Below are 22,567 nucleotides of genomic sequence, written 5' to 3'. Positions count from 1 at the left end.
GAGAGGGGAATCAGAGAGGGGGAGGGGAGAGGTGAAGGGAAGGGAGAGGAGAGGAGAGAGGGGAGAGAGGGGGCAAGCGAGAGAAGGGAATGGGAGAGGGGAGAGGGGGAAAGGGAAAGAGGGGAAGCAGAGAGGGAGGGGAGGGGGAGGGGAGGGGGATAGGGGAGAGAGGGGGAGGGGTGTGAGGGGGAGGGGAGGGGGAAAGGGAAAGAGGGGAGGGGCGAGGGGCAGGGGAGAGAGGAAAGGGGAAGAGGAGAGGGAAAGCGAGAGAGGGAGAGCGAGGGGAGAGGGGAGGGGAGAAAGGGGAGGGGGAGGGGGCGCGGGAGAGACGAGTCGGGAAGGGGGGTGGGAGAGGGAAGGAGGAGAGTGGGGAAAGGGGAAAAGGGTGAGGGGAGATGGGGAGGGGGAGATTGAAAAAGGAGGAGAGGGGGACAGGGAGAGGGGGATAGGAGAGGGCTAGAGGGTGAGGGGAGACGGGAGCAGTGAAAGGTGGAGAAGGATGAGGGGAGATGGAGAGTTAGAGAAAGGGGGTGAGGGGGAGAAGGAGAGGAGAGGGGAAAGGGGAAGGATGGAGAGGGAAGGGGAGAGTGGTGAAGTTTGAGGGGAAATTGGAAAAGGTGAGGGGAGATGGGGAGTGGGGGAGATTGAGAAAGGGATGAGGGGGAGAGGGGAGGGAGAGGGGAAAGGGGAAAGGGTGAGAGGAAATGGGGAGAGGGGAGATTGAGAAAGGGGGTGAAGGGAGAGGAGAGGGGAGAGGGGATGGGGAGAGGAGGAGATTGAGAAAGGGGGTGAAGGGGAGAGGAGAGGGGAGAGAGGATGGGAGAGGAGAAGATTGAGAGAGGGGGAGATTGAGAAAGGGGAGAAGGGAGGGGGGAGTTTGAGAAAAGGGGAGAGGTGGAGAATGGAGAGAGAGAGAAAGGAGAGGGGGAGATTAAGAAAGGGGGAGAGGGGGAGAAGGGAGAGGGAGAGAGGGGGAGAGCAGTTCTGGGCACCAAAAGCATAACCATGGGTAAAAGCAGGTAACTGCATCTATCTGATAGACCCACCTTTCCCTTCTGTACCCCGGTTTCTCTTCACAACATACCTAGGTGTGGGATTTGCAAGGGCTTTGATGCTTGGAGTGGGCTATCAGCATCCACTGTGGTAGTGAAAGCCCTCTATTAAATCCATAGGGCCTCACTTTTCAATGGAGGACTTCACAATTGCTGGCACAGTCCTGTTTCCATGGTGTACCTTGCTCAAGCATCACAGAAAGTAAAAGGTTTACCAGCGCTATCCACTGATATGTAAGAATACGATCCACAGATGGATGGAAACCAGGAGATTGGAATCTCACACCAGAACCTCCTAACAACAACAACAACAACTTGCATTTATATAGCGCCTTTAACGTAGTAAAACATCCCAAGGTGCTTCACAGGAGCAATTATCAAACAAAATTTGACACCAAGCCATATAGGGAGATATTAGGACAGGTGACCAAAGAGACCTGTCTTGGTCAAAGAGATAGGTTTTAAGGAGCATCTCAAAGGGGGAGAGAGAGGTAGAGAGGCGGGGAGGTTTGCGATGGGATTTCCAGAGCTTAGGGCGTAGGCAGCTGAAGGCACGGCCGCCAATGGTGGAGCGATTTAAATCAGGGGCGCGCAAAAGGCCAGAATTGGAGGAGCACAGAGATCTTGGGGGTTGTAGGGCTGGAGGAGGTTACAATGATAGGGAGGGGTGAGGCCATGGAAGGATTTGAAGACAAGGATAATTTGGGCTGGTTATGAATTCCTCTCATTGCTGCTGCAACATAGTCTTTTCAAACAACAAGCCAGAGTTGTTGGGTAGTGGTCAGGATTGGTGTAACCTATTATAGCATCATTACTGCTCTCTAAGGGAGATTAATGGAGAAGTGGAAATATTAGAAGTGAACTGTTATTTTGGAGATCCCTGGGATGAGAGGGTTGGTCCTATGAGGAGCGATTGAGTAGAATGGGCCTATACCCTCTGGAGTTTAGAAGAATGAGAGGTGATCTCATTGAAACATATAAGATTCTGAGGGTAGATGCTGAGAGATTGTTTTCCTCTGGCTGGAGAGTCGAGAACTAGGGGGCATAGTCGCAGGATAAGGGGTCGGCCATTCAAGACTGAGATGAGGAGAATTTCTTCACTCAGAGGGTTGTGAATCTTTGGAATGCTCTACCCCAGAGGGCTGTCGATACTCAGTCATTGAGTATATTCAGGACTGAGATTGATAGATTTTTGGACTCTAGGGGAATCAAGGGATATGGGGATCGGGCGGGAAAGTGGAGTTGAGGTTGCAGATCAGCCATGATCTGATTGAATGGTGGAGCAGGCTCGAGGGGCCGAATGGCCTACTCGTGCTCCTATTACATTCTTATGTTCTTATGATTAGGGCGGGTACACACTCTGACTGTGTATGGTAGTCCAGTGCACCAATGAGAGAAGAGGAAATACAAACTAAGTCAGAAGGTTGTGGGTTCAATCCCCACTCCAGGACTTGAGCACATAATCTAGGCTGGCACTTCAGTGCAGTAATTGAATATATACTTGAAAAGGAAACGATTGAAGACCCATGGGGAAAGAGCAGGAGAGTGGGACTAATTGGATAGCTCATTCAAAGAGCCAGCACAGGTATAATGGGCTGAATGGCCTCCTTCTGTGCTGTGTGATTCAATGGTTCTATTGTATATCTTTTGGTTGAGATGTTAAACCTGTTTAGCTGGATATAAAAAATCCTATGCCACTATTCATCGGAACAAAGGAACAGGATTAGGCCATCAAGCCCCTTGAGTCTGTTCCGCTATTCAGTTCGATCATGGCTGATCTGTATCTTAACTCCATCTACCCGCCTTGGTTCTGTAACCCTTAATACCCTCGCCTAACAAAAATCTAACAATCTCAGTTTTGACATTTTCAATTGACCCCCAGCCTCAACAGCTTTTTTGAGGGAGAGAGTTCCAGATTTCCACTACCCTTTGTGTGAAAAAGTGCTTCCTGACATCACCCCTGAACGGCCTGGCTCTAATTTTAAGGTTCTGCCCCCTTGTTCTGGACTCTCCCACCAGAGGAAATAGTTTCTCTCTATCTACCCTATCAAACCCTTTAATCATCTTAAACACCTCAATTAGATCACCCCTTAATCTTCTATAGTCAAGGGAATACAAGCCTAGTCTATGCAACCTGTCCTCATAATTTAACCCTTTTAACCCCGGTATCATTCTGGTGAATCTGCGCTGCACCCCCTCCAAGGCCAATATATCCATGGTGAGGTGCGGTGCCCAGAACTGAATGCAGTCTCCAGATGGGGTCTAACCAGAGAAGTAGAACAGGGCGTTCTCCTGGTGTCCTGACCAACATTCCTCCTTCAACCAATACCACCAAATCAGATTACTTGAACATTCATCTCATTGCTGTTTGTGGGATCTTGCTGGGCACAAGTTAATATATTTGCATGCAAAAGCCCACTGCACACCACAGCAGTTAATTCTTTCTGAGGTGCTGTTTAAATACGAGTCCATCTTTCTATGGCGTAAAACAGCGATACCAAAATACGGCTCAGAATTGCTTCCCTCCAACCTTTGTCTTCAGCTGACCACCTGCTCTGTTGTGCCTTTGAGCCTCTGCCCACACTCACCGTGATTTGTGATGGGTACAGGAAAAAGAGGAGAGGAACGATCAGACTGTGGCCCTCGATGAAAATATTGAGGATGGATCTGATGTAAAAAAAGTACATAAGATTTGGGAGATTAAAACCAACCAAGGGGTCTACTGGAATCCATCCATTTGAGACCAACCCTTAGTGATCCAACTCCCCAGAAGGTGCAAGGGTCAGGGTCCCTGGCAGATTTCCCCCCCACCCCCTCTAACCCAGGGCCACTGAAGTTAACTAGAGCCGCATTGACCCCAGTTGAGACCAGCTACCTCTGCACAGACTGGGGATCGAGCCTTGCCACGTCCTGCTCTGTATGGCTCAGACACTCATTGGGTGAACTCACTGAGTTATTTGGGCGCCACACAGTGCAAGGTGTAACAAAGATAAAAGTGCAGTGCTGATGATCTGCCATTAGATCAGATGTTGCTGTCATGATTAATAATGCTAAATAAGATATTAAATTAGAATCATAGTATGATACAGCACAGAAGGAGGCCATTCTGCCCATCGTGCCTGTGCCGGCTCTTTGGAAGACCTATCCAATTAGTTCCACTCCCTCGCAAAATTTCCCCTTTCACATATTTATCGAATTCCTTTTGAAAGTTATTATTGAATCTACTTCCCCCACCCTTTCAGGCAGTGCATTCCAGATCATTACAACTCACTGCGTTAACATTTTTTCCCTCATGTCGCCTCTGGTTCTTTCGCCAATTATTTTAAATCTGTGTCCTCTGGTTACCGACCCTTCTGTCACTAGAAACAGTTTCTCCTTATTTACTCTATCAAAACACCTCATGATTTTGAACACCTCGATCAAATCTCCCCTTAACCTTCTCAGTTCTAAGGAGAACAATCCCAGCTTCTCCAGTCTCTCCACATAACTGAAGTCCCCCATCCCCGGCACTATTCTAAATTGTATTTCCAATGACGAAACATTGGCACTGATTTTCAACTTCCGGACCAGGTGTAAAACTGGCATCACTCGATGGACATGAAACTCGGGCTGTTTCTATAATGGGCAGCTGATCTGCAGGAGGCTGCGGCCAGGGAACCATGGGAACAGTCCAGGGCAGTCAGTGTTTGGGGTGGGGGGACCTGTGGAAGAATCGGGAGGGGTGGAGGTTGTTAGAAGGGATCAGGAGGGAGGAGAAGCCTGATGGGGTGATCGGGAGGGGGGGGAACCCAGTGCATGGGAGGCCCAAGGCTTCCTTGTGAGGCCCGGAGGAGCAACCCTGCCCCTCATGGCCCACAAGGAAACCTAAAATATAACTTTAATGCTTATCTGCCGGGCCTCTTCTGGCCCAGGATCCAACTCCCAGCAGGTTTTGCCTGATGGGAGAGCCGGCACTGCCCCTCCTGTTCCCTCCCCCCGCCTCCCCTTCCCCTCCACTCCCCCCACTCCCCCCACCCTTCCCCTCCCCTCCCCTCCCCCCACCCCTTCCCTCCCCTCCCCTCCCCCTCCCTTTCCCTCCAATCCAGTCCCCCCAACCCCTTCGCTCCCCCTCACCTTCCCTCCCCTCCCTTCCTCCTCTCCTCCTCCTCCCCTACCCACTCACCTCCCTCCCCCCTCCATCCCATCCCCTCTGCCTCCCCTCCCCCTCCCTCCCCTCCCCTCCCCATCCCCCTACCCTCCCCCTCCCTCCCTTTCTCCCTCCCCTACCCTCCCTCCCCTCCCCATCCCCTCTCCTCCCCCTCCCTCCCCTCCCCATCCCCCTCCCCTCCACTCCTCTATCCCCTCCCTCCCCTCCTCTGCCGCCCCCCTCCCTCCCCTCCGCTCCCTGCCCTCCCTCCCTTCCTCTCCCCATCCATCCCCACCACTCCCCCTCCCTCTCCTCTTCCCACCCCCTCCCCTCGCCCCACCCCTCACCCCTCCCCTTCCCTTCAACCCTCCCCCCTCTCCTCCCCTCCCCTCCGCCTCCCATCCACTCCCCCTCCCCACCCTTCCCTCCTCTCCCCTACCCTCCCCTCCCCTCCTCCTCTCCTCCTCTTCGCCTCCCTACCCTCCCTCCATGCCCCTTCTCCTCGCCGCCCTCACTCCCTCCCCTTCCCTGCCCTGCCCCCTCCCTCCCCTCCCCTACCCCGCCCCTCCCCTTCCCCCTCCCTCTCCTCTTCCCACCCCCTCCCCTCCCCTCGACCCACCCCTCGCCTCCTCCCCTCGCCCTCTCCCCTCCCCTTCAGCCCTCCCCCTCTCTCTCCTCCCCTACCCTCCACCTCCCCTCCCTTTATGCCCTCCCTTCCCATCCCTCCCCTCCAACCTCACCTCCTCCTCCCTACCCCTTTCCTCTCCCTCTCCCTCCACTCCACTCCCCTCCCCATCCCTTCCCCTCCCCTCCAACCCTCCCGCTCCCCCTCTCCTTCCCTTCCCTCCCTTATCTCCTCCTCCTCCCTCCCCTCCCTTCCACCCTTCCCTTCCTCTTCTCCCTCCCTCCCCTCACCTTCCATCCCCTCCCCTCCCCTCCCACTCCCCCTCCCCTCACCTCACCTTCTCCTCTCCCTCTCCCCTCCTTCTCCCTCCCCTCCAACTCTCCTCTCCCTCCCCCTCCCCCATAAAATGTGTCATTGTATCAATGCCTGTGCCTTGACAGCGATTTCTATTGGACAATACTATGTTAGGGGGAGGAGCTACATAGGTTTGGTCCAATATAAAACACAGCCCATCATTGCTCCAGAGAGGGGTCTTGTCGCTGACCCCTCCCCAGGGTGAGGGGATATATAAACTGATGGATGGGCCGCCGATCAAGAACTTAAGAAATAGGAGCAGGAGTAGGCCATTCAGCCCCTCGAGCCTGCCCCGCCATTCAATCAGATCATAGCTGACCTTCTATCTCAACTCCACTTTCCCGTCCGATCCCCACATCCTTTGATTCCCTTAGTGTCCAAATATCCATCGATCTCAGTCTTGAATATACTCAACAACTGAGCATCCACAGCCCTCTGGGGTAGAGAATTCCAAAGATTCACAACCCTCTGAGTGAAGAATTTTTCCTGGATAGTGTTAAATGGGTGGTGTTGCTCGAAATGAGTCTGAAGTTGGACAGCCTGTGCGTTCAGAGCTAAAGCACTTCTCACCATCGATCCATCCCCTCTGTTTACAACCCTTCCTTCTCTCTTTTTCTGTGGCACCTTCAAACAGAATAAACAAAATCTGTGGTGAGTGATAACACGGTGCTTTCCTGCAGAACGGCGAGTGATTCAGACTGAAGCAGAATTAGCAACTCCTGGGCAAACAAAGGGGTAACAGATCATGTTTGACGAGAACCTGCCTGATGTGTATGCAAAACAGTGACTTTGGGGACGACAGCCTTGCGACGACAGCTGCATTTACTGGCATATCTCTTACCAGAGCCAGAGGCAGGAATCTAAGTGGAAAGAGAATGCTCAGGGGACTGAGACTGTGCTGTATAAACATTGACTGCAGTCGAGAGCTGGAGCACGGAAATGATTGCTCTCGAGCATTACAGGAGCTGCGGAGAAACCCTCACTCCAGCCTCTCCTCCCCCCCGCCCCCCCCGCCCCCCCCCCCCCTCCCCGATAGCTCGGTTAGTAAAAGTTAGTGGTTAACTAAGCTGCACAGACCATGAAGGGGTCCCAGGTTTGATTCCTGCTCTGCGAAGGGGTCTCCTGGAATTAAAGATTAACCTCTCGGACATTCCTGTGAGTAACCTGGGAGAAAAATCATAGGGGACGTTTTCTTCCCACCACAAGAGGGCTCCCTGCAAGGATGGATAACTGCAGCTGGTCAGTGATTACTAGTATAGGGTATTCAGAAGGCATTTGATAAGGTGCGACATAAGAGACTTGTATTGAGAATTAAGGCCCATGGTATTAAAAGGAATGTCGTTTTATGGATAAAGGGATGGCTAAGCAAAGAGTGGGGGCAAATAAATTGGCGGATGTGGTATTGATATACCCAAGGGGTCTGTGCTGGGACCTCTCTTGTTTCCTTTCTATATAAATGTTTGAACATAGACACAAGAGGAATGACATTGAAGTTTGCTCATGATGGGTATAGAAGAATGTGGCAGATAGTGGGAAATAGATGGGTTAGGGATGGAAGATAGTGGGAAATAGATGGGTTAGGGATGGTAGATAGTGGGAAATAGATGGGTTAGGGATAGCAGATAGTGGGAAATAGATGGGTTAGGGATGGTAGATAGTGGGAAATAGATGGGTTAGGGAAGGAAGATAGTGGGAAATAGATGGGTTAGGGATAGCAGATAGTGGGAAATAGATGGGTTAGGGATAGCAGATAGTGGGAAATAGATGGGTTAGGGATGGTAGATAGTGGGAAATAGATGGGTTAGGGATGGTAGATAGTGGGAAATAGATGGGTTAGGGATGGTAGATAGTGGGAAATAGATGGGTTAGGGATAGCAGATAGTGGGAAATAGATGGGTTAGGGATGGTAGATAGTGGGAAATAGATGGGTTAGGGATGGTAGATAGTGGGAAATAGATGGGTTAGGGATGGCAGATAGTGGGAAATAGATGGGTTAGGGATGGCAGATAGTGGGAAATAGATGGGTTAGGGATGGTAGATAGTGGGAAATAGATGGGTTAGGGATAGCAGATAGTGGGAAATAGATGGGTTAGGGATGGTAGATAGTGGGAAATAGATGGGTTAGGGATGGTAGATAGTGGGAAATAGATGGGTTAGGGATGGTAGATAGTGGGAAATAGATGGGTTAGGGATGGTAGATAGTGGGAAATAGATGGGTTAGGGATGGAAGATAGTGGGAAATAGATGGGTTAGGGATGGTAGATAGTGGGAAATAGATGGGTTAGGGATAGCAGATAGTGGGAAATAGATGGGTTAGGGATGGTAGATAGTGGGAAATAGATGGGTTAGGGATGGTAGATAGTGGGAAATAGATGGGTTAGGGATGGTAGATAGTGGGAAATAGATGGGTTAGGGATGGTAGATAGTGGGAAATAGATGGGTTAGGGATGGAAGATAGTGGGAAATAGATGGGTTAGGGATGGTAGATAGTGGGAAATAGATGGGTTAGGGATGGTAGATAGTGGGAAATAGATGGGTTAGGGATAGCAGAATGTGGGAAATAGATGGGTTAGGGATGGAAGATAGTGGGAAATAGATGGGTTAGGGATAGCAGATAGTGGGAAATAGATGGGTTAGGGATGGAAGATAGTGGGAAATAGATGGGTTAGGGATGGCAGATAGTGGGAAATAGATGGGTTAGGGATGGAAGATAGTGGGAAATAGATGGGTTAGGGATGGCAGATAGTGGGAAATAGATGGGTTAGGGATGGAAGATAGTGGGAAATAGATGGGTTAGGGATGGTAGATAGTGGGAAATAGATGGGTTAGGGATGGTAGATAGTGGGAAATAGATGGGTTAGGGATGGTAGATAGTGGGAAATAGATGGGTTAGGGATAGCAGATAGTGGGAAATAGATGGGTTAGGGATGGAAGATAGTGGGAAATAGATGGGTTAGGGATAGCAGAATGTGGGAAATAGATGGGTTAGGGATGGAAGATAGTGGGAAATAGATGGGTTAGGGATGGCAGATAGTGGGAAATAGATGGGTTAGGGATGGAAGATAGTGGGAAATAGATGGGTTAGGGATGGAAGATAGTGGGAAATAGATGGGTTAGGGATGGTAGATAGTGGGAAATAGATGGGTTAGGGATGGTAGATAGTGGGAAATAGATGGGTTAGGGATGGTAGATAGTGGGAAATAGATGGGTTAGGGATGGAAGATAGTGGGAAATAGATGGGTTAGGGATGGTAGATAGTGGGAAATAGATGGGTTAGGGATAGCAGATAGTGGGAAATAGATGGGTTAGGGATGGTAGATAGTGGGAAATAGATGGGTTAGGGATGGTAGATAGTGGGAAATAGATGGGTTAGGGATGGTAGATAGTGGGAAATAGATGGGTTAGGGATGGTAGATAGTGGGAAATAGATGGGTTAGGGATGGAAGATAGTGGGAAATAGATGGGTTAGGGATGGCAGATAGTGGGAAATAGATGGGTTAGGGATGGAAGATAGTGGGAAATAGATGGGTTAGGGATGGTAGATAGTGGGAAATAGATGGGTTAGGGATGGTAGATAGTGGGAAATAGATGGGTTAGGGATAGCAGATAGTGGGAAATAGATGGGTTAGGGATGGTAGATAGTGGGAAATAGATGGGTTAGGGATAGCAGATAGTGGGAAATAGATGGGTTAGGGATGGAAGATAGTGGGAAATAGATGGGTTAGGGATAGCAGATAGTGGGAAATAGATGGGTTAGGGATGGAAGATAGTGGGAAATAGATGGGTTAGGGATGGCAGATAGTGGGAAATAGATGGGTTAGGGATGGAAGATAGTGGGAAATAGATGGGTTAGGGATGGAAGATAGTGGGAAATAGATGGGTTAGGGATGGTAGATAGTGGGAAATAGATGGGTTAGGGATGGTAGATAGTGGGAAATAGATGGGTTAGGGATGGAAGATAGTGGGAAATAGATGGGTTAGGGATGGTAGATAGTGGGAAATAGATGGGTTAGGGATGGTAGATAGTGGGAAATAGATGGGTTAGGGATGGAAGATAGTGGGAAATAGATGGGTTAGGGATGGTAGATAGTGGGAAATAGATGGGTTAGGGATAGCAGATAGTGGGAAATAGATGGGTTAGGGATGGTAGATAGTGGGAAATAGATGGGTTAGGGATGGTAGATAGTGGGAAATAGATGGGTTAGGGATGGTAGATAGTGGGAAATAGATGGGTTAGGGATGGTAGATAGTGGGAAATAGATGGGTTAGGGATGGAAGATAGTGGGAAATAGATGGGTTAGGGATGGCAGATAGTGGGAAATAGATGGGTTAGGGATAGCAGATAGTGGGAAATAGATGGGTTAGGGATGGAAGATAGTGGGAAATAGATGGGTTAGGGATGGTAGATAGTGGGAAATAGATGGGTTAGGGATGGTAGATAGTGGGAAATAGATGGGTTAGGGATAGCAGATAGTGGGAAATAGATGGGTTAGGGATGGTAGATAGTGGGAAATAGATGGGTTAGGGATAGCAGATAGTGGGAAATAGATGGGTTAGGGATGGAAGATAGTGGGAAATAGATGGGTTAGGGATGGTAGATAGTGGGAAATAGATGGGTTAGGGATAGCAGATAGTGGGAAATAGATGGGTTAGGGATGGTAGATAGTGGGAAATAGATGGGTTAGGGATAGCAGATAGTGGGAAATAGATGGGTTAGGGATGGAAGATAGTGGGAAATAGATGGGTTAGGGATAGCAGATAGTGGGAAATAGATGGGTTAGGGATGGTAGATAGTGGGAAATAGATGGGTTAGGGATAGCAGATAGTGGGAAATAGATGGGTTAGGGATGGTAGATAGTGGGAAATAGATGGGTTAGGGATAGCAGATAGTGGGAAATAGATGGGTTAGGGATGGTAGATAGTGGGAAATAGATGGGTTAGGGATAGCAGATAGTGGGAAATAGATGGGTTAGGGATAGCAGATAGTGGGAAATAGATGGGTTAGGGATGGAAGATAGTGGGAAATAGATGGGTTAGGGATAGCAGATAGTGGGAAATAGATGGGTTAGGGATGGTAGATAGTGGGAAATAGATGGGTTAGGGATAGCAGATAGTGGGAAATAGATGGGTTAGGGATAGCAGATAGTGGGAAATAGATGGGTTAGGGATGGAAGATAGTGGGAAATAGATGGGTTAGGGATGGAAGATAGTGGGAAATAGATGGGTTAGGGATGGTAGATAGTGGGAAATAGATGGGTTAGGGATGGAAGATAGTGGGAAATAGATGGGTTAGGGATAGCAGATAGTGGGAAATAGATGGGTTAGGGATAGCAGATAGTGGGAAATAGATGGGTTAGGGATGGAAGATAGTGGGAAATAGATGGGTTAGGGATGGTAGATAGTGGGAAATAGATGGGTTAGGGATGGAAGATAGTGGGAAATAGATGGGTTAGGGATAGCAGATAGTGGGAAATAGATGGGTTAGGGATAGCAGATAGTGGGAAATAGATGGGTTAGGGATGGAAGATAGTGGGAAATAGATGGGTTAGGGATGGTAGATAGTGGGAAATAGATGGGTTAGGGATGGTAGATAGTGGGAAATAGATGGGTTAGGGATGGTAGATAGTGGGAAATAGATGGGTTAGGGATGGAAGATAGTGGGAAATAGATGGGTTAGGGATGGTAGATAGTGGGAAATAGATGGGTTAGGGATGGTAGATAGTGGGAAATAGATGGGTTAGGGATGGTAGATAGTGGGAAATAGATGGGTTAGGGATGGTAGATAGTGGGAAATAGATGGGTTAGGGATGGTAGATAGTGGGAAATAGATGGGTTAGGGATAGCAGATAGTGGGAAATAGATGGGTTAGGGATGGAAGATAGTGGGAAATAGATGGGTTAGGGATGGTAGATAGTGGGAAATAGATGGGTTAGGGATGGTAGATAGTGGGAAATAGATGGGTTAGGGATGGTAGATAGTGGGAAATAGATGGGTTAGGGATAGCAGATAGTGGGAAATAGATGGGTTAGGGATGGTAGATAGTGGGAAATAGATGGGTTAGGGATGGCAGATAGTGGGAAATAGATGGGTTAGGGATAGCAGATAGTGGGAAATAGATGGGTTAGGGATAGCAGATAGTGGGAAATAGATGGGTTAGGGATGGTAGATAGTGGGAAATAGATGGGTTAGGGATGGTAGATAGTGGGAAATAGATGGGTTAGGGATAGCAGATAGTGGGAAATAGATGGGTTAGGGATGGTAGATAGTGGGAAATAGATGGGTTAGGGATAGCAGATAGTGGGAAATAGATGGGTTAGGGATGGAAGATAGTGGGAAATAGATGGGTTAGGGATGGTAGATAGTGGGAAATAGATGGGTTAGGGATGGAAGATAGTGGGAAATAGATGGGTTAGGGATAGCAGATAGTGGTAAATAGATGGGTTAGGGATGGCAGATAGTGGTAAATAGATGGGTTAGGGATGGAAGATAGTGGGAAATAGATGGGTTAGGGATGGTAGATAGTGGGAAATAGATGGGTTAGGGATGGTAGATAGTGGGAAATAGATGGGTTAGGGATGGTAGATAGTGGGAAATAGATGTGTTAGGGATGGTAGATAGTGGGAAATAGATGGGTTAGGGATGGTAGATAGTGGGAAATAGATGTGTTAGGGATGGTAGATAGTGGGAAATAGATGGGTTAGGGATGGTAGATAGTGGGAAATAGATGGGTTAGGGATGGTAGATAGTGGGAAATAGATGGGTTAGGGATGGTAGATAGTGGGAAATAGATGGGTTAGGGATGGTAGATAGTGGGAAATAGATGGGTTAGGGATGGTAGATAGTGGGAAATAGATGGGTTAGGGATGGTAGATAGTGGGAAATAGATGTGTTAGGGATGGTAGATAGTGGGAAATAGATGGGTTAGGGATGGTAGATAGTGGGAAATAGATGTGTTAGGGATGGTAGATAGTGGGAAATAGATGGGTTAGGGATGGTAGATAGTGGGAAATAGATGGGTTAGGGATGGTAGATAGGTGTCGGATGCAATTCAGTGTAGAGAAATGTGAATGAGTTAATTTTGGGAAAAACAGGGCACTGAAAGGCTGTCTAGTTTAAATGGTATGGGACTTTATTGGAGATCTTAGGGTGCAGATATATAGATCCTTGCAAATACAATAAAATAGGGCTCCAAGTTTTATTGGGGCAATGAATGTAAAAGCAAGGAAGTGATGAATTAGTACAAAACACTGGTTAAGCAGGACACAATCAGGATATTGTGTGCAGCTCTGGGTTCTCCATTATTTCAGGAAACAGTGAAGATTCATGAGAATGAGACCAGGAATGAGAGGTTAGAGTTATAAAAGGAAGGTTCAAAAGATTGGAATTTTTTACCTTGGAACAGAGAAGCATAAGTGGGGTGGGGAGGAGTATGTAATAGAGGATTTTGAAATTGCAAAAGGTTTTGAAAGGGCAAATAGAGGGCAAATAGTAAAAGATTGCTTTCACTGTCTGGTAGATTGGCAACAAAGGGCCACAGACTGAGGATTATCACTAGAAGAACGAGGGAGCAAGTTAGAACTAATGTTTTCACACAGAGGGTTATTAGAGCAGGGGATGTTTTCCCACAGGTGGCTATTGACATAATTTAAAAGGAAATTGGGTTAGAATTTCAAAATGAAGAATGTAAAAGGGGTATGGGGAAAGGACAGGGAAATGGGATTAGAGAGCTCCAGTCGAAAAGCTAGCACAAGTGCGATGGGCCGAGTGGCCTCCCCCCTGCGGTGTAGACTCTGTGATTCTATGAATCATTGTCCTAACTCAGAGGTATCCAAACTTGTTTCTCTTGTTGGGCCACTCAGCTGCTAATCGTGAATCTCACATATAGAAAGCTGTAAATTCGAAATCTGTTTAGGATGGCCTAGGCCGTCTTACCCTCTTCACACCATTTTGGTTCTTTGCATCTTGTTTATATTCCCTTCAGGCAGAAACTCTGTGATTTGACTTCCATAAGCTGTCACTCAGCTCTTGTCACGCAGCTCCTGGACTTTCCGTTTGTTTTACAGGTTTGGATTCGTTGGCACAAGACTGGTGGATTGAAAAATGTCACTTCCTGAACGGGGGGAATGAAGAGCAATGGAAACAACGTTCTCTCATTGATGGGTTTCCATCGATGACACAACAGTCTTTCCACTGCCCGTCCCCACCCCCCATCACAACATTTTCCAATTTACCAGCCTTATAACGGAAAATACAACTGAAATAGTTCAATAGAGGAACAGGAATTTTGCAGGTCAGATGATCTGAACTTGCAGGCAACACCCAGACTGTGGGCAATAGTTTAGATACCCCTGTTCTAATCCCATCTTCTACCTGAGCACTCCAGCTTCTATGATCCCCTTCAGAAGGCCTTCACTGACGTGGCACATGAACCTGTTCACATCCCTGGACCTTTGCTTGGAGTGGATGACGGACTTGTTCCCTTCGATGGGCACATTGCCTCTTTTTCCATTTCTCCTCTCAGATCTTCCTATCAGTGTACCTGGGACAACCAATGGGCAAAGGGTCAGTCCTCCTGCTCGGCAAGCTGTTTTATAACTGAAGTTGCCCCTTGAAATATTGTGTCATTGATCTGCTCTGTGCTTCTTTGTTACGTTTGTTTCTTTTCAACAGCAGATCTGTTGTAAAGTAGATGTTAAGAACTTAAACAAAACTATTCAAACAATTAAGACCCTAGTTAAATCGTACTGCGGTGACTTCTCATGCCCTAACAAGGCAAATCAATGAAAGGAGGCATGAGGGGATCTGCATCTTATCCCTGTTAGTGGAGAGTTGAGCTCTGGTGCTGTGGTTGGGGGAGATGGATCATTGCTTGTTCCCCATGATAATCCAGGGGACACCTCCTGCATCATTCATTGGGACCAAAATCCAGACTTTGCATTGGTCGTGTAGTGGTTATGATGCTGGACTAGTAACACTGAGGCCTGGAATTATAATCCAGAGAACGTGAGTTCAAATCCCATTATGGCAGTTTGAGAATTTGACGTCAGTTTTTAAAAAGATCTGGCACCAGTAAAATTGCCCGATTGTCATAAAAACCCAACTGGTTCATTAATGCCCTTTAGGGAAGGAAAGTTGCCATCCTTACCCGGTCTGGCCGATATGTGACTCCAGTCCAAAACCATATTGGCCAGGACACCAGGAAGAACTCTTCAGCTCTCCTTCAAATAGAACTGTAGGATCTTTTGTGTCCACCTGAGATGGCAGACAGGGCCTTGGTTTAACATCTCATCTGAAAGATGGCACCTCCAACAGTGCAGCACTTCCTCAGTAGAGCAGTAAATTGTCATCCTAGATCAGGAGCTCATGTTCTGGAGTAGGACTTGAAGCCACAATCTTCTGGCTCAGATGTAAGAGTGCTACTGACTGAGCCTGTCATGAGGGTTGGAGAAGAGGTCTAAGTTACATAAGAACATAAGAAATAGGAGCAGGAGTAGGCTGTATGGCCCCTCGAGCCTGCTTTGCCATTCAATAAGATCATGGCTGATCTTCTACCTCAACTCCACTTTCCTGCCCAATCCCCATATCCCTTGATTCCCTCAGTGTCCAAAAATCTATCGATCTCAGTCTTGAATATACTCAACGACTGAGCGTCCACAGCCCCCGAGTAGAGAATTCCAAAAATTTACAACCCTTTGTAAATGAGTGAAGACATTTTTCCTCATCTCGGTTCTAAATGGCCAACCCCTTATCTTAAGACTATGCCTCCTAGTTCTAGACTCTCCAGCCGGGGGAAGCAGCCTCTCAGCATCTACCCTGTCAAGCCCTCTAAGAATTTTATACGTTTCAATGAGATCACCTGTCATTCTTCTAAACTCGAGAATATAGGCCCATTCTACTCAATCTCTGCTCACAGGACAACCCTCTCATCTCAGGAATCAATCTAGTGAACCTTCGTTGCACCCCCTCTAAGGCAAGTATATCCTTCCTTAGGTAAGGAGACCAAAACTGTACACAGTAGTCCAGGTGTGATCTCATCAAAGCCCTGTACAATTGCAGCAAGACTTCCTTACTTTTATATTCCAACCCCCTTGCAATAAAGGAGGTTACCAATTGCCTTCCTAATTGCTTGCTGTATCTGCATGTTAACTTTCTGTGATTCATGTACAAGGACACCCAAATCCCTCTGAATACCAACATTTCTTAGTCTCTCACCTTTTAAAAAATATTCTGCTTTTCTCTTCTTCCTACCAAAGTGAATAATTTCACATTTCACCACATTATACTCCATCTGCCACCTTCTCGCCCACTCACCAACCCTTTGCAGACTTTTTGTGTCCTCCTCACAGTTTACCTTCCCACCTAGCTTTGCATCATCAGCAAACTTGGATATATCACACTCGGTTCCTTCATCTAAGTCATTGCTATAGATTGTAAATAGCTGAGGCCCAAGCACCGATCCTTGCGGCACCCCACTAGTTATAACCTGCCAACTTGAAAATGACCCGATTATTCCTACTCTCTGTTTTCTGTCTGTTAACCAAGCTTCAGCCATGATCTTATTGAATGGCGGAGCAGGCTCAAGGGGCCGATTGGCCTACTCCTGCTCCTATTTCTTATGTTCTTATGTTCAATCCATGCTAATATGTTAACTCCAATCCCATGAGCCCTAATCTTGTGTAACAACCTTTTACGTGGCACTTTATCGAATGCCTTTTGAAAATCCAAATATACTATATCCGCTGGTTCCCCTTTATCTACCCTGCTAGTTACACCCTCAAAAAAACTCAATAGATTTGTCAAACAGAATTTCCCTTTCATAAAACCATGTTGACTCTGGCTAATTATATTACGATTTTCTAAGTGCCCTGTTACCACGTCCTTAATAATGGGATTCCAGCATTTTCCCTACTACTGTTGTCAGGCTAACTGGCCTGTAGTTCCCTGTTTTCTCTCTCCTTCCTTGCTTGAATAGCGGGGTTACATTTGCTACCTTCCAATCCACGGGGACCGTTCTAGAATCTAGGGAATTCTGCAAGGTCAAAACCAGTGCATCCACTATCTCTGCAGCCACCTCTTTTAAAACCCTAGGATGTAGGCCAACAGGTCCAGGGGATTTGTCGGCTTTTAGTCCCATTAATTTCTCCAGTACTTTTTCTTTACTAATCTTAATTACTTTAAGTTCCTCACTCTCATTAGACCTTTGGTGCCCCACTATTTCCAGTATGTTTTCTGTGTCTTCTACTGTGAAGACAGATACAAAATATTTGTTTAATGTCTCTGTCATTTCTTTATTCCCCATTATAACTTCTTCCATCTCAGCCTCTAAGGGACCCACGTTTATTTTTGCTACTCTCTTCCTTTTTACATAGTTGTAGAAACTCTTACAATCTGTTTTTATATTTCTTGCTAGTTTAATGTCATATTCAATTTCCTCCCTTTTTATCAATTTCTTGGTCATCCTTTCCTGGTTTCTAAAACCCCTCCCAATCCTCAAGCTTACTACTCTTTTTGGCAACATTGTAAGCCTCTTCTTTTGATGTAATACTATCCTTAACTTCTCTAGTTAGCCACAGATGGATCAGTTTTCCCATGGAAGTTTTATTCCTCAAGGGAATAATATGTTCCACTTCCTCTTTCCTCTTATCCTTTGTTCCCTGTATCTTTTCTTTCTCTTGCCTCAAGCCAACTGGCTCTGTGCTTTGCAAATATAAGTTGCAGAAGCAGCCGCAATGGAGTCAGGGATATCCCAACATTCATAGCAGAAGTGAAAGGCATCTATTCAGGCCATAGGCCAGGGTCACCCAGCCTCCATCGTACTGCGCTGGTCACTACAACTGGAATGCTGAAGATGTGCACAATTATTGATCTAATCAAAGCCCCTCCCGAACCTCTTCCATTTTGGGACAAGAAAGCTGCTTCATATTACCTGAGCTTCCTCTGACCGATTTACAGTTTGTAATTCAGAGCACGCCACTTTAAAGTCTGTGGTGGCATTTTAAAACGAAAGCTATTTAAGTGTGTGCCCATTAAACATTTTATTACGTTCAAATGCCATCCATTTACCAACCTATTCTGTCAAGTGCGTAATGAGTGAAATTTACTTCAAGTGTATAATTTAACAATCCCTCCCCTCCCTTGTGAATGAGTGTGTGTGAACCAGAGGGCAGTCTATGCAAACAGCCCACCTGAAATAGCCCACTTCAAACCACCCTAAACACTCATACCATCAACATTACAACTCTGCATGAGTTTGCGGTGGCACCACAGCTTATTCCCTTGTCTATTCCTTTTAAGTATCTACTCAAGGTGAGTGTTAAACAATCACTCCTATGTTCAGCGTTCTGGGCCATACTCAGCTTTTTACACAATGGTGTGGAATATTGTAGAGTACAAACCAGTGCTGTTACTTAGATTTCAGCCAAATAGAGTTTAAGATGAACGTCATTTACAGACTGTGTCCACTTGAACTGAGAAAAACACGGAGCAGTACAGTAGTTTGAACGTCCAAACTCAGGGTGTGCCAACAGAGAGCATTGTGAGCTATATATCACTGGGGTACAGAACTGGGGGGAACAGGTGTGTTACTGTATATCACTGGGGTACAGTACTGGTGGGTACAGGTGTGTTACTGTATATCACTGGGGTACAGTACTGGAGGGTACAGGTGTGTCGCTGTATAACACTGGGCTCCAGTACTGGTGGGTACAGGTCTGTCACTGTATAACACTGGGGTACAGTACTGGAGGGTACAGTTGTGTTACTGTATAACACTGGGGTACAGTACTGGTGGGTACAGGCCTGTCACTGTATAACACTGGGCTACAGTACTGGAGGGTACAGGTGTGTCACTGTATAACACTGGGATACAGCACTGGAGGGTACAGGCCTGTCACTGTATAACACGGGTACAGTACTGGAGGGTACAGGCCTGTCACTGTATAACACTGGGTACAGTACTGATGGGTACAGGCCTGTCACTGTATAACACTGGGTACAGTACTGGTGGGTACAGGTCTGTCACTGTATAACACTGGGTACAGTACTGATGGGTACAGGTCTGTCACTGTATAACACTGGGATACAGTACTGGAGGGTACAGGTCTGTCACTGTATAACACTGAGGTACAGTACTGGAGGGTACAGGTGTGTCACTGTATAACACTGGGGTACAGTACTGATGGGTACAGGTCTGTCACTGTATAACACTGGGTACAGTACTGATGGGTACAGGTCTGTCACTGTATAACACTGGGTACAGTACTGGAGGGTACAGGCCTGTCACTGTATAACACTGGGGTACAGTACTGGAGGGTACAGGTGTGTTACTGTATAACACTGGGGTACAGTACTGATGGGTACAGGTGTGTTACTGTATAACACTGGTCAACATTTATCCCTCAACTAACATCACAAACAGATTGTCTGGTTATTTAACACATTGCTGTTTGTGGGACCTTGCTGTGTACAAATTGGCTGCCCTGTTTACCTGCAACAGTGACTCACTTCAAAAGTACTTTATTGGCTGTGAAGTGCTTGAGGCATGAAATGGATTATATAAATGCAAGTTCGTTCTTTCTGTCTAATGTGTGATTCTTGCTATAATGTACTGGTGCCAATGAACAATAAGGCCTGGGAGCCAGGGAATAAAGGCAGCTGCAGCTCACCCTGATCTTTGTCTGTTGTTGCAGAGGATAAGGGAGAGAGAGATGATTCGAGTACTTACAGCAGTGAGTGAAAATCAGTGGTTCAACGTAGATTAAATTTTAATACATATACAGGTTAAAAGAGCAGAGAGCCCATTTGCAGTCTCCCAAAAGTGTAAGTTAAATGGAATTGAATAGACTTTTATAGTGTTTTTATCCTCACCAATTTTCTCCTTTGATGTCCTCTCATGATTGAGTTAGCTACCATAGAATCATAGAATCATAGAAAGGTTACAGCACTGAAGGAGGCCATTGGGCCCATCGAGTCCGCGCCGGCTCTATACAAGAGCAATCCAGCTAGTCCTACTCCCCTGCCCTATCCCCGTAGCCCTGCAAATTTTTTACTTTCAAGTACTTATCCAGTTCCCTTTTGAAGGCCATGATTGAATCTGCCTCCAGCACCCCCTCAGGCAGTGCATTCCAGATCCTAACCACTCACTGTATAAAAGAGTTTTTCCTCATGTCACTTTTGGGTCTTTTGTCAATCATCTTAAATCTATGCCCTCTGGTTCTTGACCCTTCTGCCAATGGGAACAGTTTCTCTCTATCTACTCTGTCTAGACCCTTCATGATTTTGAATACCTCCATCAAATCTCCTCTCAACCGTCTCTGCTCTAAGGAGAACAATCCCAGCTTCTCCAGTCTATCCATGTAACTAAAGTCCCTCATCCCTGGAATCATTCTAGGAAATGTATTCTGCACCCTCTCTAGGGCCTTCACAGCTTTCCTAAAGTGCGGTGCTCAGAACTGGACACAATACTCCAGTTGTGGCCGAACCAGTGTTTTATAAGTCATGACTTCCATACTTTTGCACTCTATGCCTCTATTTATGAAGTCCAGGATACCGTAGCTTTTTAACCGCTTTCTCATCTGCCCTGCCACCTTCAACAATCTGTGCACATATACCCCCAGATCTCTCTGGTCCTGTACCCCTTTTAGAATTGTGCCCTTTAGTTTATATTGCCTCTCCTCATTCTTCCTACCGAAATGTATCACTTCACATTTTTCTGCGTTAAATTTCATCTGCCACGTGTCCGCCCATGCCACCAGCCTGTCTATGTCCTCTTGAAGTCTATCACTATTCCCCTCACTGTTTACTACCCTTCCAAGTTTAGTGTCATCTGCAAATTTTGAAATTGTGCCCTGTACACCCAAGTCCAAGTCATTAATATATATCAAGAAAGGCAGTGGTCCCAGCACAGACCCCTGGGGAACACCACTGTACACCTCCCTCCAGTCCGAAAAACAACCATTTACCACTACTCCGTTTCCTATCACTTAGCCAATTCTGTATCCATGTTGCTACTGCCATGCAGTACTTTATCAAACGCCTTTTGAAAATCCATATACACCACATCAACTGCATTGCCCTTATCTACCTTCTCTGTTACCTCATCAAAATACTCTATCAGGTTAGTTAAACACGATTTGCCTTTAACAAATCCATGCTGGCTTTCCCTAATCAATCCACATGGACAACGATCTCTTGGGTGAGGTGTCCCAGGGCTCCCAGCCTCCTCCCCACCCACTTCCCCTGGTACCATGTTCCACCAAGAGACAAGAGGCAAGGGAGGAGGGCAGTGTAGTGGGAAGTAAGATCGGAAACCAAGCATGACAACTGACAAGGAAAGAGATTATTATTTGGGTGGGACCATTCATCGGAACCTGCTGAATGAAAGGTTACCATACCAGGTCAACGCTCAATACTAAGTGACCTGTTTCCAGAGTGTTCTGTTGCGTGTATCTGCATTTTTGTTTACCTCAGCTGCTAATTTGTGGTTTTAACAGAATGCTTGTCTCTTTTCGCAGGGACGTTCTGCATCATTTCACTGTGCACCTGCGTCGCCGGAATTAACTTTGAACTCTCCCGCTACCCCAGATACCTGTACGGTCTTCCCGACGATATCAGCCACGGGTACGGCTGGTCCATGTTCTGTGCCTGGGGCGGACTTGGGTTGACGCTCATCGCTGGATTCTTCTGCACTCTGGCACCTTCGGTCCAAACCGTCCCCAGGACGAGCTACCCTAAATCCAGGTCGGAAAACGGAACAGTCTGCTAAAGCTCAAGGACGCGGCTAGTTCAGAGGTGGACCACGCCAAGGGTCTTGCTCGCTCAGTGCCTGGCTTGATGGACCTTTGATGGCACAAGCTGGCAATTATCCAACAGCAAACCTTGAGCGGTGTATAATTCTTGACTTATATGTTAGTCTTATTTCTTTGAATGAAGAAGAACTCTATGTATATGCTGTATCTATACTGTTGCATTCAATGGAGATGATCAACACTCCGACATCTTGGTTGTGCCGATGAATAGGTTTGATTAGTCAAGTTCATCATGGTGGATATGTCCCAATTTACCTGCTGTAGTGTACAGAAATCTCCTTCATTAAAACCCAGAACTCTGTGTGTCGGGAGTATTTTCACGGATCATTTTCATACTGACTTGTGTGTGTGTGTGGGTGTGTGTGTGTGTGCGTGTGTGTGTGCGTGTGTGTGTTTTATGATCAGTGTATCTTGTGAAACTGTAATTTTTTTTCTTCCCTGCGGAAATAAACTGTACTGGAATCTAAATTTGAACAGGGGCTGAATTCTGCCTTGGTAACGTGGTAATGTTCTTCACTCTTTGTAAAATTAAATTCCTCCCCTCCTCCCAAGTGTTCAGAGGTGGTGATTGGGTGTGGTTATGGTTCATAGAGGCTGGCACACC

The 22,567-nt window shown here is 46.8% G+C and overlaps 1 protein-coding gene across 1 annotated transcript in view; it reads left to right on the top strand.

Moving 5' to 3' along the window:
* The window catches only part of LOC137334882 (transmembrane protein 178B), a 485,015-nt gene extending 462,666 nt beyond the window's left edge, over window positions 1-22,349 (top strand). The window contains exon 4 of the mRNA XM_067999938.1: window positions 21,670-22,349. Within this exon, the coding sequence (XP_067856039.1) occupies window positions 21,670-21,920 (251 nt within the window). The 3' untranslated portion in view covers window positions 21,921-22,349. The remainder of the gene's footprint in view (window positions 1-21,669) is intronic.
* The last annotated feature ends 218 nt before the right edge of the window (window positions 22,350-22,567 follow it).

The sequence above is a fragment of the Heptranchias perlo genome, chromosome 18, assembly GCF_035084215.1.
Source record: "Heptranchias perlo isolate sHepPer1 chromosome 18, sHepPer1.hap1, whole genome shotgun sequence".
Classification (NCBI taxonomy): Eukaryota; Metazoa; Chordata; class Chondrichthyes; order Hexanchiformes; family Hexanchidae; genus Heptranchias; species Heptranchias perlo.
The sequence above is the reverse complement of the archived record's forward strand: the minus strand, read 5'-3'. Positions and strand labels throughout refer to the sequence as shown.